General features: G+C 41.9%; 1 protein-coding gene across 1 annotated transcript; it reads left to right on the forward strand.

The window, feature by feature from the left end:
• Positions 1-1062: 1062 nt before the first annotated feature.
• Positions 1063-1946, forward strand: Crp (C-reactive protein). The gene is made up of 2 exons (XM_031342555.1): positions 1063-1126; positions 1333-1946. Exons 1-2 carry the CDS (start codon positions 1063-1065, stop codon positions 1944-1946), a joined length of 678 nt encoding a protein of 225 aa, XP_031198415.1.
• Positions 1947-14470: the final 12524 nt, after the last annotated feature.

The raw sequence follows: 14470 nt of genomic DNA on the forward strand, positions 1-14470 counted from the left end.
GCAAAAGGGAAATCACATATCTTCACTGTAAAGCATGCAACCAGAGAATGCCTCTTTTCTGTCCAAATCTCATTCTGACCTGTAGCTGAGGCTGAGAAATCTAGTCTTTGGTAGGATGAGAATGCATCTAACTAAAAATGGATTTACTGAATGGATGGTTCTCTGCTTCAGGGGATACAGTACTTTTTCCTTTAATCTCTCAATTAGAGGGCAACTCATGAATGGAATGTAAGAATGGTTGAGAGTGTGAGGGGTTTAGAAACAAGGCAATGGAGCAGGGGTATTCAACTAGAAGACTGAGGTAAGCAGAGAAATGCTTAGCCGTTGCTAGGGAGTGTGGAAGGACCACTTAGACTCTGGACAAAAGAAGCACACACTGACCATCCTGACTCCTTCCTGAAGTTTCCACATTAAAAACAAACAAACAAACAAACAAACAAAACAAAACGAAATCAAAACCCCAGTCTGTTTCACAGGATTGAGTCCAGTGGTACACTTGGAATAGGACAGGTGTTCCATTCAGTCAAAGGTCTCTGGTAAGTCTAGGCAGTTGGCCAGGGGAAGTTTGTTCTTGGTGCTGGGAATGGAATGCTTGTTTTCCTCATTTCCCAATATGGAGAAGAGCAGCTTCCAGAAGAGGTTAGCAGAAGCTGGAGATGCAACCATTGTATGCACACACGTGAGCGCTCATCTATTAAGCTAAAATTTCCCATTATTTTCTCAGTGTAGATAGGCAAAGTGGAGCCTTGGGAAGCTTTCTCATTTTTCCTGTCACACAGAAACTGGTGATTCAGGGGTCACAGGAGTTTGTAATAAATAACCCACATTGATTTCTCTGTTCTAGAATGATTTTTTTTGCTTCCCTTCCTCCCAGTAGTCTGACGTTTACCCCAAGAGGCAGTGTTAGGAAATCATTTACAAAGTGGTTCAGCCTCTCCATCTGCTATAGTTATAAATCTAAAGATGGGCTGGGCTTGAGGCAAGGGATCCAGGACTTCTTGTCCTTGATCTTTCAGACAAAACTCTGTCCTCTTAATCCAGATCCCAGCAGTATCGATAGCCATGGAGAAGCTACGATGGTGCTTTCTGATCATGATCAGCTTCTCTCAGGCTTTTGGCCATGAAGGTAGGAGCTATTTGTAAAGATTCTTTCCCTAGGGGAGAATGGTGGGAACTTAATATTTTATATAAGGAGCAGGATCAGGTATAGCTATGTATTTATGTAACATGGGAGAGGGCCAGATGTCTCTTGGTCCCAAACTCTACTTGTAAGGGAGGGTAAGTCTTCACTAGCTGAGAAACTACTCACTTTCTTGGTTTTCTGTCTCACAGACATGTCTAAAAGGGCCTTCGTGTTTCCCAAAGAGTCAGATACCTCCTATGTGTCTCTGGAAGCACAGTCAAAGAAGCCACTGAATGCCTTCACCGTGTGTCTCCATATCCACACTGCCCTGAGCACAATCCGCAGCTTCAGCATCTTCTCTTATGCTACCCAGAAGAACGCTAACGACATTCTCATATTTTGGAGAAAGGATAAAGGGTATATTTTTGGAGTGGGTGGGCCTGAAGTACTATTCACATCTTCAGCAATCCTTGAGGCTCCTACCCACATCTGTGCCAGCTGGGAATCTGCTACAGGGATTGTAGAGTTCTGGGTTGATGGGAAACCCAAGGTGCGGAAAAGTCTGCAGAAGGGCTACACCGTGGGAACAAATGCAAGCATCATCTTGGGGCAGGAGCAGGACTCGTACGGCGGTAACTTTGATGCAAAGCAGTCCTTGGTGGGAGACATCGGAGATGTGAACATGTGGGACTTTGTGCTATCTCCAGAACATATCAACACAGTCTATGTTGGTGGAACACTCAGCCCCAGTGTTTTGAACTGGCGGGCACTGAAGTATAAAGCACAGGGTGATGTGTTTATCAAGCCGCAGCTGTGGTCCTGACCCACTGTTGTGAGCCCTGAGGCACCTCCTGGGATTACACTCTATTCCTTGTCTCCAGTTATGAACCTTTTAACCCCAGCAGATGTTGTAGGTCTGTTCTGTGAATATGGCCTTTTACGTCTCTGCTCTGTGGTCCTCAGCACTAGAGCACGGAATTTAAATGTAAGGCTTCCAGCATATGCATCCCACTAGGACTCTTTATTAAAGAGAACCTGACTTGCCAATTGTTACATATATATATACATATAATATATATATATTTAATTGAAAAAATTTTAGACATAACCCTTTTCCCTCACATAGATGAGAAAATATATGCACAGAAAGGAGAATTTTTTTTATTGTTTTTGTTTTAGAATGTCATATTGAATGCTGTATTTACATCATTTCTATCTCTCCTTCTCCAAATCCTCTTCTTTCCTTCCCAATTCTCTCTCAAATTCATGATGTCTTATATGCATATACACATACATATAATATCTATCTATCTATCTATCTATCTATCTATCTATCTATCTATCTATCTATCATCTATCTATTTATCAGTCATCCATCTTACTGATTACATTTAGTGTTTCTTGTATTTTGTTGAAGACTTGAGACTGGATAGTCTATCCCAGGAGGTCCATCCCAGAAGAAAACTGATTGTCCTTTTCTCAGCGGCCACTGGTTACCTCTAGCTCTTCATATAGGGTTGTGGCTTTGTGAAATTTCTTCTGTCCATGTTGCATGTCAGCTGGTGTCATTAGGCAGGTCTTGTTTGGGCAACCCAGAATGAGGGAGCACCGACTACAGTGTGCTCAAAATCAGTTCTTTTCTGGAATGAAATCTGTACCTGAACTTTTCGGATCCATGAGTCAATAAAGCCACCTTTGGCTTGAATAAATTTGAGCAGTATCATGACTAACTTCATTATTGACCCTCTGAAATCAAGACTCTAAGTTCAGGCTGACTGTCACTGTCTTGCAGAATCCTATCTGAGCTACCCTACCCTCTGCTGCTGGGATCTTTTGTGATAAGTCTCTCTGAGGTGACCAGCTCTACTTAGGAGACGGTTGTGGGGTTCAGGTGTGGGGTTCTGAAACCCTCCCTTTTAGAATTCCGGTTTGAGACAAAAATCTAAAGACCTTTGAGATTCATGAATCTGCAGTCAAATCCAGTGATGGGATCCATTTGCTTCAGTCTGTTTGGCAGCTTTGTAGAGACAGAACTCTCAATATTGCTGACTTTTCCTAGAGACATCCTTTATCGTGGTCTTTCCAGACTGGGTAAACAATGAAGTCATTCCATAAGGCCTTATTCAGGGTTGGAGAAGGGGCTCACTTAATCATTATTTTAGGGAAGGCATAGGACATTATTTAGGGAAGGCATTCTAAGGTTAAATTTAGAGGTTCTAGAATCAGGTCCATGTCCTGCCTTTTAAAATTTTTTTTTTTTTGTTTGTGTTTTTCAAGACAGAGTTTCTCTGTATAGCCCTGGCTGTCCTGGAACTCACTCTGTAGACCAGGCTAGACTTGAACTCTGAAATTCCCCTCTGTCTCTCCATGTCCTGGTTTTATATCTTACAATTATGTGACCTCTTTGAACTCAGTTTTCTTACCTAATAAGTCAAGAGAAATGATTTCATTCATTTAAAGGTCATTGTAAGAGCCAGATATGATTACACAAACAACAAACTTGTATAAGAGCCACCCTTTGTTATTATTAGTTGGATTTGCACTGCATGCCTAAACATTATACACCATGAAAATAGTGCTGTTAGAGTTTTGTCTAGGTTGGAAGCATGTGTGTTTCTGATTTGCTAAGAATTCAGTTCAGACCATTAGGAGGATGAACAGAGTGTCTTTGAGGAAATTATTTATGAATATCGATTTCCCTAATTGACCTTTGATAACCATTTAGAAGCACAAGAGTTAGAGAAATACATTCTTAGGCAAAAATGTGAGTGCAGATAATTCTCCATTGTCCAATTAGGGCAGATCCATACACCCTGACACTCAGCTAAGTGGGAGAGAGGGTTGATGCTCTTTTCTAGTTAACGAATCTAACCAGGAGATATGTCTTAATTATAAAAGGCCGTCCCAACTCCTCAGGGATATGGGATGAGCTAATATGTTCTTCAGAATTCAATTATGGCTACCTTGCTACACACAGTCTAGCAGAGAGCCTCTGCCCCTGATGATTTTAGCCAGGGAAATTTTAACAGGTAGTATTTGCATTCAGTGAAGATTAAAAAATCTTAATAAATACTTCTATAGTGCTTAAATTTAAGCAATTTACCTTTCTGGCAGATACTTTGATATAATCTTCTTAGAAAATATATTCCTAGGTACCTGGTGAATTGTCATAATATATGAAGATGTTAGATGTAATCTAATAAAATGATATCTGCTGAGGATGATTTTGATTTGGGAATGTTGGTGCTGTTATTTTAATTTTTTTTTATAAGTGGATAATACCAACCTTCCATGTTGGTCACTCTAGGTGATATTGGTAATACGGTGTCATTGCGCTGGGCTTTCCATGGATCATGCATCAAGCTTATCCAGGAGCATTAAAGTGCAAGTTAAAAAGACAGAGAGCCCTGCTCTACTTAAACCTTGATATCAAAACTAGGCAATGGTTAGGAAGATGGCTCAGTTGGTAAAGCACTTGTCTTGCAAGCCCAAGGACCTGAGTTCAGTATCCAGAGCCTATACAAAGGTGCCAGACATGGTGGTTCATGTTGTGGTCTCAACACTGGTGAGGTAGGAACAAGAGGACCATGGAGGCTAAATGGCCAGCCAGGTCTGATCTAAGTTGGTAAGCTAGATTAATGGGAGACTGTCTCGAAATACATTGATGGTGTTCCTGATGATGATCCTGAGATTGTTTTCTAGCTTCTACACATATGTGTGAACATGTGCACACACATATGCCTGCACGCACATAGATATGCACACACACATACATGAACACTTAAAATCATGGCCAAACATTATGCCTTCTTTACAAGCAAGTATGTTAAGTGGACTTACTTAGTTCTTTTTTTTGTTTTTCCTACAGAAAATGGAGACTTCTAGTTCTAATCTTTAGGCAAGGCCTGAAGAGACATTGTAATTCACTTATAGGCTAAATCCAGAAGATTGAGCAATAGCACAGGTCAGTGCACCCATGGATGGCTAACTCTGCACACAACTCTCTTTTGTAGTCGAAAATTGACATTTGGTACAAAGGTTAGGTCTAACCCTGGCCCAGATGGCAGCATCTACGCAGCAGAGGTACCATGATTCTGTGCTGTCAGAAGCCAAACATAGGAGAAGCTAAAAACTAGCAGGTGAACTACCTGATACGGTTCAGAAGCCTGGCATATACCTGTGTCAGGTAGAAATACTGTATCACTGCTCATGAAAGAGGCTTCGCATGTTCTCCAGTAAGAGCCATCATGCCGATGTCACAGTTAAGATGAGAATTTATGTAGGTGCAGGTGAATGTATAGGACCCATCTCTTTGGTAAGATCTGGTCTATCTAGAGCCTCCAAGAGGGACTACAGATCTCCCCAAAGGTGGAGACAGGCTCTGGCAGACATAGATTTGTAAATCCAAGTTGACTAAGTAAGGAGAATATTGAATTTGTGAATCTTCGCCCTGTGTTTTTTTACTATCTCTAATTTTATTGTGTTGCAGTAAAGCAAAGCTTAACACAAAGAAAGCAAATAAAACAAAAACAAACCAAAACATCACCCACAACAAGTTTTAAAAACATAGTTTTGGTCCCTACAATCCCCTGAAAAGAAAAGGAGTGATGCTTTGATTTCTAAGTAGCTCCATCCCAAGATAACTACCCTCTTGTCTCTGATGGGTTGGCCCGGTAACCTGCCAAGATTGCCTCCCTTCAGTTTCCTGTCTGTATCTCATCTGTGGATATCTGTTCATTTCACCTGGACCAGAAAGTAAGTTAAGCAGGCTTATTTGTTTTTTCCTACAGAAAATGGAGACTCCTAGTTTAATTTCCCTGGATGCTTGGCCCAATGATACACTGTAGTCTACTAATACAGAAATCATTACCTCTGGGGTGTTGATCATGCATGCAGACTCATTGACTTGGTAACTGCTGGGCCAGACTCTACGCCCAGTGTGCTTATAGAGCTAGTCTTATTTGGTAGGTATTCTTAGCTCCCAATAAGCTTCAAGGCGGGTGGCTATATTTAAAGACGGATCTAGAACGGATAGACTCAGGGAATCCTCCTGGCCCAGTTTTGGTGCATGCTCCATGTCATGTAAATGCAAATAAGTGATCTCATAATGTCCCATCAAGGTTCTGAGGGTGCCAGCTGCCTAATCACAGGGAAGATCCCTCATACTATTTAAAACCACCCTATACTTTTTCTTAAAGCTTTATTTAGTTTTATCTTATCTGCATTGGTGTTTTGACTGCATATGACTGGAGTTATAGAGGGTTGTGAGCTGCTATGTAGGTGCTAGGAATTGAACTTGGGTCCTCTGGAAGAGTAGCCAGTGCTCTTAATCTCTGAGCCATCTCTCTAGCCTCACCTTATTATTTTTAAAAAATATTTTATTTTTGAAATTAAATATAATTACATCTTCTTTCTCCCCTTTCCTCCATCTAACTCTTCCCATGCATCTCCCCTTGCTTGTGGACTATATTTCTTTAATTATGGCTACACACATACATGCATACATATGTACGTACATACATACATACACATACACACACACACACACACCACATGAACATGCACACAAACACACACAGTATATCTATGTTTTAAGGGCTGACCACTCGATATTGGAGAAGCAGCTGGTGTGCTCTTTCCTGGGGGACACCAATCCCCCCCGCCCCTGCTCTCAGCATTCCTTAGTTGCCTGTAGTTCTTTCTCTAGGGTTGAGGCCTCATGAGTATTTTCCTTCAGTGTTGGCATGTCTATTGGTGTCGTCCTTGTTCAGGTCTTGTTTAGGTAGCGGTGTTGAGGAGACTTCAGAATGGAAGGGTTGCGTGTGTGGAAAGATTGTAAGAGCAAGAAGTTTTCTGTGAGCTCATCTCCCAGAAATGAAGCTAAAAGTACCTTATTTTGCTCTGAGCTTTTATTGTATGCTAGAGACGGAGGCCTTTAAACACACTTGCTTGGAGATTTTTGTAAAGATTCATATTAAAGTACTTCCTCTCTTTTAATATATGTACATGTATATTTATAGTATATTCACACACACGTACCCCCATATATATATATTCATATCTATATATATATAGATGTATATATATTCTTCTGTTGTACATTGCATCTTGACCACAGCTTTCTCACCCCTCTCTCCTCCCAACCCTCCCCACTATCGTTGCCCTTTCCCCCGAGATTCACTGCTCCTCCATTTCCCTTCAGAAAAGAGCAGGCCTCCCTGGTATATTAACCCAATGCAGCATCACATGTAACACTAAGACTAGGCACAAACCCTCATATCAAGATTGGACCAGGCAACTCGGTAGGAGAAAAAGGGTTCCAAGAGCCGGTGAAAGAGTCAGAGACACCCTGCACTCCCATTGTAAAAAGTCCCACAAGAGCACCACGTGATAAATAATAGCATATACGCAGAGGCCCTGACTCGGACCTATGCAGGCTCCATGATTGTTGCTTCCATCTCTGAGAGCCTCTCTGAGTCCTCCTTAGTTGATCCTGTGGGCTGTGTTCTCCTGATGGATTGTAGGAACCAGACCTCTTCCTTCCTTCCTTTATTTATTTATTTATTTATTTATTTATTTATTTATTTATTTTTGAGAGAGTCTCAGTAGACTTGGAACTCACTACGTAGATGAAGTTGGCCTCCAACTCACAGAGATCTTCCTGCCTTTTTTCTCCCAAGTTCTGGGTTGAAGGCCTGTGCCACCATGCCCAGCTAATTTTTGCTTTATACGTAAGGAACCTGAGGTCTGAAGAGGTTAATGAACTTTGTTAGAGGTAGGGTTTGAATTGAGGTCATCTAGCCTCTAGCTACTTACGCCTTATCACCTGCACTTGTGTCTGCAATGGAGGAAGGGCAGTGGAGATACGTGTCTTACTTTAGGGAGTGCCCATACTTAACTTTTGTTTTTTTCTTGAGACAGGGTATTTTGCATCCTAAGCCTCAATCTCACAGTGTAACCAAGGACGACCTTTAGCTTCGGATTCTCTTGCCTCTAACTTCTGATTTCTGGGATTACAGGTGTGTGTGGTACCATGCCTTATATGGTGCTGGGTATCAAACTTAAGGCACTTTAGTAGTTGATCTACACCCCCGTTCTATGTATTGTCTTTATTTATCCAGCCTCAATATTAAGATAGCAGTAGGCTGACTATGCTCATGGCTCACAGTTAAATTCTTCTCCAACCTGGAATCCCCACTCTCTGTGCAGATATGCACGCCTCAGACAATCCCTTACCTACGAAGCACTCCCCACAGGCGTAGAATCGTGAAGAGACTCTTCCACACCAGTAGAACTCCACTCTAGATGCCAGTTGGAGTTATCTGGTGAGCTAGCAGCCCAGGCTTCCCCCCAGATCATGACACTGGAGTCTCTGGTAATGAGACCCAGGTGCCAGTGTTTATAAAATTGCTCAAGTGATTACAGTGTGCGGGCAAGTCTTCCACCGTGGAGGACAGGGCGATTGGTAGCTTTGAGAAGATTCCAGGGTCTAGGAATTCTAGGCTGCTCTAGGATTAAATAAAGTGACAGCCCAGCGTTTCTCATGCTATTTATTCAATCAAGCCACACGGAGTTGACAAACATCTTGCCTTGTCTCAGGGTGTCTTTCTGCCCCCCCTGAAGACTGTTACTCAGATTTCTGCACTTTAGGGTGTTTCTCTCATCTACAGGGGCTTTAAATCAGGGAGAATCCTGCATGCCAAGGTGTCTAGGAAAGCTTAGATCCTTACATATTTTTTTTTTAATGAATCATCACACACTCCAAGGAAAAGAGAGGAGGTTCCTACCGACCTGCCCAGGGGAAGGGTCAGGTCACATTCGAGGCTGATTTATTGCACCCTGTGTTCGCTGAAATGATTTGAAGAGTTACAGAGCTGTGTCAGCAGCTGCTGGGAACCATCAGGGATTGTTCACTGGTTCACAGGGACAGGTGCTCTCTCTCTCTCTCTCTCTCTCTCTCTCTCTCTCTCTCTCTCTCTCTCTCTCTCCCTCCCTCATTTAAAAGATTTGTTCAGCATATCCATTTTGGAGGTAGTTCAAATTTTGGAGGTATTGTGGACTCCATGAAATCAATTATTTTCCAGTACCCACTCACAATGTTGGAGGTTGTATTTTATTGACTTGTCTGCAGAGCCCAGATGTTAATAATAAAGCAATTTCCGCACTGGGAAAACATACTTTTTGTTCAAGTTTTTTTTCTATAAAATCCTTTTCTGTTTTCCTAACGTATATCTCTTTTATTGGGCAAGTGGGCATGAAGAGAGGAAGGGCTGAAGTTCTGAAGCAGCTACACCAAGCTAGTCACATCCTTTAAAAAACGTGGTGTGAGAAGTCTGCCAGAAAGGACAATTTCAAAGAAAATTTAACTATTCACCACTAGAAAGAAACCAGTCTATAAGAAAACTACTATTTTTAAAGTGGTTTTTTTTTTTTTTTTTTTGATTGTGCGGCTGGAATACGTTAATCAACATCTGAATTTTTTATTCAGCCAGTGGAGAAATATTATCAATTCCTCATTGAATATCAATGAAAAACTGTGATGAGACCATGATAAATTAGTTTGATTCAGTTTTTTTTTTTTTACATAAACTCCCAATGCTTTCGAATGGAATTTACATATTTTAAAATACTTTGTATTTGTGCCTGCACCTTAAGGATACCGTCTCATGGATGTTATTCTCTGGTTTAGTCAATCGGGCGTAAAGCCAAGTAGCTGTCCGGACTGAGATTCTTACTCATAAAAAGAAACAGGAGTTTCTGGAGCTTCAAGGACTCTAATCTGTATTCCTTCTTTCCTTCTTAATTCAGCACACACACACACACATACACCACACACACACACACACACACACATACACACACACACACACACACATACATACATACACACACACACACACACACACACACACACACATTTTAGTAGCACTAAAGCACATTATGGAAATGTTGGAGGAGAAACTCATACCTAATTCTACTATCACAATAAGAGCACATTATCTGCTGGCGTTACAGCCTTTCCTCTAGAGTAGTCACTTCTTTAAAATGCAGTATGTAGACTAATCTTATATTTTATTCTCTTTTCTAATTATAAACATTTGCCATGTTGTACCATAAAGTTCACAACTAACATTTTAAATGGCTATCCATTCTGCTTAGTGGGTGACGATGTATACAGTTTGCTTAAATGTGCCCAACTTTCTAATTTTTCATTACACTAAGCAATGTTAAATGGTTTCCTTTGTGAACAGAGTCTCCTCCCTGCCATATTTTATGTCTCTTCTCAGGATGTGACTGTCCTAATTTACCAGGCTATGCCACATACGGCTTCTGGAGCTCCAGCCTGTACCATGGAGTCGTTAATAAATAACCCATATCGATCTCTCATTTTGTGATTTATCTTACTCTCTTTGCTCTTAGAGCTTTGATTCATAGCTCCAAGGGGGCAATTTTGGAAAACCATTTACCAGCTGAAACACCCTGACTGTGGCGCATTTAAGGTCAAGGTAGAGGGACCTGAGACAGAAGGATTACAGATGTTCAAATCCAGAATCCCCATCTTCTATACATTTTTTTCCAGGAGGATAATCCCATTTATGTGTGTACTAAGAGCAGGGTAGTGGCGGAGTGGTGGAAGGAACACGGAGTTTCCTGGATTTTTGTTTTCCTCAGTTAGGGAGGGAGCCCCTGTCTTAGGTGGCTGAGATCCCATTCTACACTTATGACTGTGCCACTCTGAGTTAGGGTAAAAAGCCAGCCTCGGTGAGGAGCTGTGGTCTGGAGTGCACACCAGCCTGTGGTTTCTAAATCCCCTGACAAGGTGAGAGGACACAGTGTGGCGGCCTCAGGGGTTTAACTGATGGGCATTTCTCTCTCTGCTTTCAATGCTGCGATGGATGCTGCGACTTTGCAGGTGGTGGTGAAAACCACTTGACGCTTTCACTGTGAGCCTCACTGTTCAAGCCGATCCAGACTATAACCACAGAGGCTTTGTTCATTTCAGGGCCGTGAGGAGACCTCTCCATCCATGTACCCTGTCTCTGGGTGCAGCCTCCTGAGAATTCTCCCGATTGGGTGTCTAGCTCACGGGTCTCAGAGTTCTGGGTGGGCAGGAAGTCCTGTGGTAAACAGGAGCTGAAGAAGGCACACTCTTGGAGACAGAGATGACTAACATCCTGAGCTAGAAGCTGGGGACACAGCCGTCCTGGTAGGGTGTTTCATGAGAATCAGCTTTTGGTGGGAGACCTTGGAGATGTGAATAGGTGAGGTTTTCCCAGCTTCATTTCTGCTGCTGTGATAAAGCGTCCTGACTAAATAGCAACTTAGGGGGGAAAAAGCAGTTTATTTCACCTCACACCTGCAGGCTACAGTCCTTCGCTGTGGGACGGCAAGCAGGAGTTTCAGCTAACCACAGCATATCTAGTCAAGAGCAGAGAGAACTTAATGCATAGCTTGCTAGTTTGCATGCTTGCTTGTGCTCATCTAGATTTCTTCTAGATTTCTTCTTTCTTAGATAGTTCGGGATGTTTGCCTAGGGAATGGTGCCACCCACAGTGAGCTAGGTCTTCCCACAGACATTAATTCCCCACAAGCATGGTCATAGGTCAACCTAATGTAGACAAACCCTCACTGAGGCTCTCTTCTCCTGTGATTCTAGGCTATGTCGAGTTGGTAATTAAAGCTAGTCATTGCATGGACCTTAGAGCTGTTGCTAGATAATCTGAATCAGGTGTGTATTGATAGGGTGTTCAGTCCTGAAGCCCTGAGCTGAGGCTCATTGTAGTGTTCTCTAAACACTGGCTGTGTCCCTGACCAGTTATCATGGGTAAGGTGCCAGCTGGGAATCAAAATTCAGTTTCACTTTTTTTATTTTTGGTCCCTACATATACCTCTTACAAACCAGGGCTCTATACTTCTCTCTCTAGATCCACTAGTATAGCCATTCAGAAAAGAGAGTCCCATATATGGGTGCACCTTAGAATCACTGGGTCACACATCAGGCCAATTAAAAACAGGATTTCTGGAGTTAAAACCCAAACTTCCAGGTTTTTAAAAAAACCTCCAAGTCGTTGCAATGTTCAAATAAAGCTCAGAGCTATTACATTTAGGTGCTTAGAGCAAATGAACCGACTTTGCTTTTTTTTTTTTAAAGACTTGTACACATCTAACTACAGTGTTGCCAAAATTTTCATTTATCTTTATAGATATACCAGGCACATTTTCTTGTGCTTTATTGTGTTAGCTAACAAATATAGGAATCTATTTTTTTTCCTAGCATTTGGCCTCACCATCAGGATGTGATGATTATAAATTAGAATCATCTTTCCTATCTTTAATCTTTTCCAGTCTGAAGATTCAAAACTCTAAGAAGCGTTTGTTGCTTCGGTTTAATTTGTTCCACTCCTTTCTGTGGATGAGCAATTGTTATTGTGTGGAATTTCTTCTCTGTCTCTCTTCTCATCCCCCAGCTTGCTTTTATCTCTGTCCCACTTCTCACACTTTGATACACTTTCCTCAAACTATCCTCCACATTATAGATTTTCCTTTATGCATATTGAAACTTTCACTATCTCCAATGCTGTTTAAAATTCTGCAATGCTTTTTTTTTCAGTTGTCTTAAATTCTTTTTATAGATAGAGTTTTTTTTTTCTTTCAGCTCTCATATTTGATCAAGTCTTTAAAAAAAACTTGGTTGAAAATGTAATACGTGCAGTTGCTGTCTAAAGTTTTCTAAATTTTTTTTGGTGATTAGTTCTTTTCGAAAAAATATTTTTTAATTGTTTGACTTCTGAATTTTTGTCTTTTAACATTGTTTAAATATAGCGTATGTCTTAGTTTTTACTACTGTGAACAGACACCATGACTAAGGCAACTCTTTGAAGGACAACATTTAATTGGGGCTGGCTTACAGGTTCAGAGGTTCAGTTCATTAGCATCAAGGCAGGAACATGGTAGCATCCAGGTAGGCATGGTGCAGGAGGAGCTGAGAGTTCAATATCTTGTTCTGAAGGCAAGCAGAAGACTGGCTTCTAGGTAGTTAGGATGAGGGTCTTAAAGCCCATGCCCACACTGACACACTTCCTCCAACAGGGCCACACCCACTCCAACAAGGCCACACCTCCTGATAACGCCACTCCCTGGGTCAAGTGCATTCAAACCATCACAGTGTGAAAGATAAATTTTCTTTGGGTCTACCTGGCCATAAACCTTGACTGAGGTTACGCCAAGCAATGTTAGTCATTCAGCTTCAGGACCAATAAAGGGAATCTCCTCCCCACACCCAATTGGATATTTTACTTATTTACATTTCAAATGTTATCCCCTTTCCCAATTCCTCCCACCCCAGAAACTCCCTATCCCATCCCCCCTCCCCCTGCTTCTATGAGGGTGTACCTCTGCCTACCCACCCATTCCCACCTTTCCCGCCCTTGAATCCTACACTGGGACATTGAGCCTTCATGGGACCAAGGGCCTCTTCTCACATTGTTGCTGGACAAGGCCATCCTCTGCTACATATATGGCTGGAGCCATGGGTCCCTCCATATGCACTCCTTAGTTGATGGTTTAGGCCCTTGGAGCTCTGGTTGGTTGATATTGTTCTTCCTATAGGGTTGCAAACCCCTTCAACTCCTTCAGTCCTTTCTCTAACTCCTCCATTGGGGACCCTGTGATCATCAGTTCAATGGTTGGCTGTGAGCATCCATCTCTGTATATGTCAGGCTCTGGCAGAGCCTCTCAGGAGACAGCTATATCGGGCTTCTGTCAGCAAGCACTTCTTGACATCCACAATAGTGTCTACGTTTGGTGACTGTATATGGGATGGATCCCCAGGTGGGGCAGTCTCTGGGTGGCCTTCCCTTCAGTCTCTGCTCCACACTTTGTCTCCATATTTGCTCCTGTCAGTATTTTGTTACCTCTTCTAAGAAGGACTGAAACACCCACACTTTGGTCTTCCTTCTTCTTGAGCTTCATGTGGTCTGTGAATTGTATCTTGGGTAAAAAATGGGGTACAGAGCTAAACAAAGAATTCTCTACTGAGGAAACTCAAATGGTGGAGAAGCACCTAAGGAAATTAGTCATCAGGGAAATCCAAATCAAAACAAACCTAATATTCCACCTCACACCAGTCAGAATGGCAAAGATAAAAAACTCAGATGCTAGTGAGAATGTGGAGAAAGAGGAACACTCCTCTATTTTTGGTGTGATTGCAAGCTGGTACAACCATTCTGGAAATCAGTCTGGCAGTTCCTCAGAAAACTGGACATAGTATTACTTGAGGACCCAGCTAAACAACTCCTGGGCATATGCCCCACAAATTATTCAACATATAACAAGAATACATGTTCC

This window comes from Mastomys coucha, unplaced genomic scaffold (assembly GCF_008632895.1).
Source record: "Mastomys coucha isolate ucsf_1 unplaced genomic scaffold, UCSF_Mcou_1 pScaffold1, whole genome shotgun sequence".
Classification (NCBI taxonomy): domain Eukaryota; kingdom Metazoa; phylum Chordata; class Mammalia; order Rodentia; family Muridae; genus Mastomys; species Mastomys coucha.

Excerpts from the sequence above, each read along its gene's own strand:
- Crp (XM_031342555.1), top strand. The coding sequence starts at position 1,063 with ATGGAGAAGCTACGATGGTGCTTTCTGATCATGATCAGCTTCTCTCAG. Across the intron at positions 1,127-1,332 it reads TCAGGCTTTTGGCCATGAAG|ACATGTCTAAAAGGGCCTTC; the intron begins GTAGGAGCTATT and ends TCTGTCTCACAG.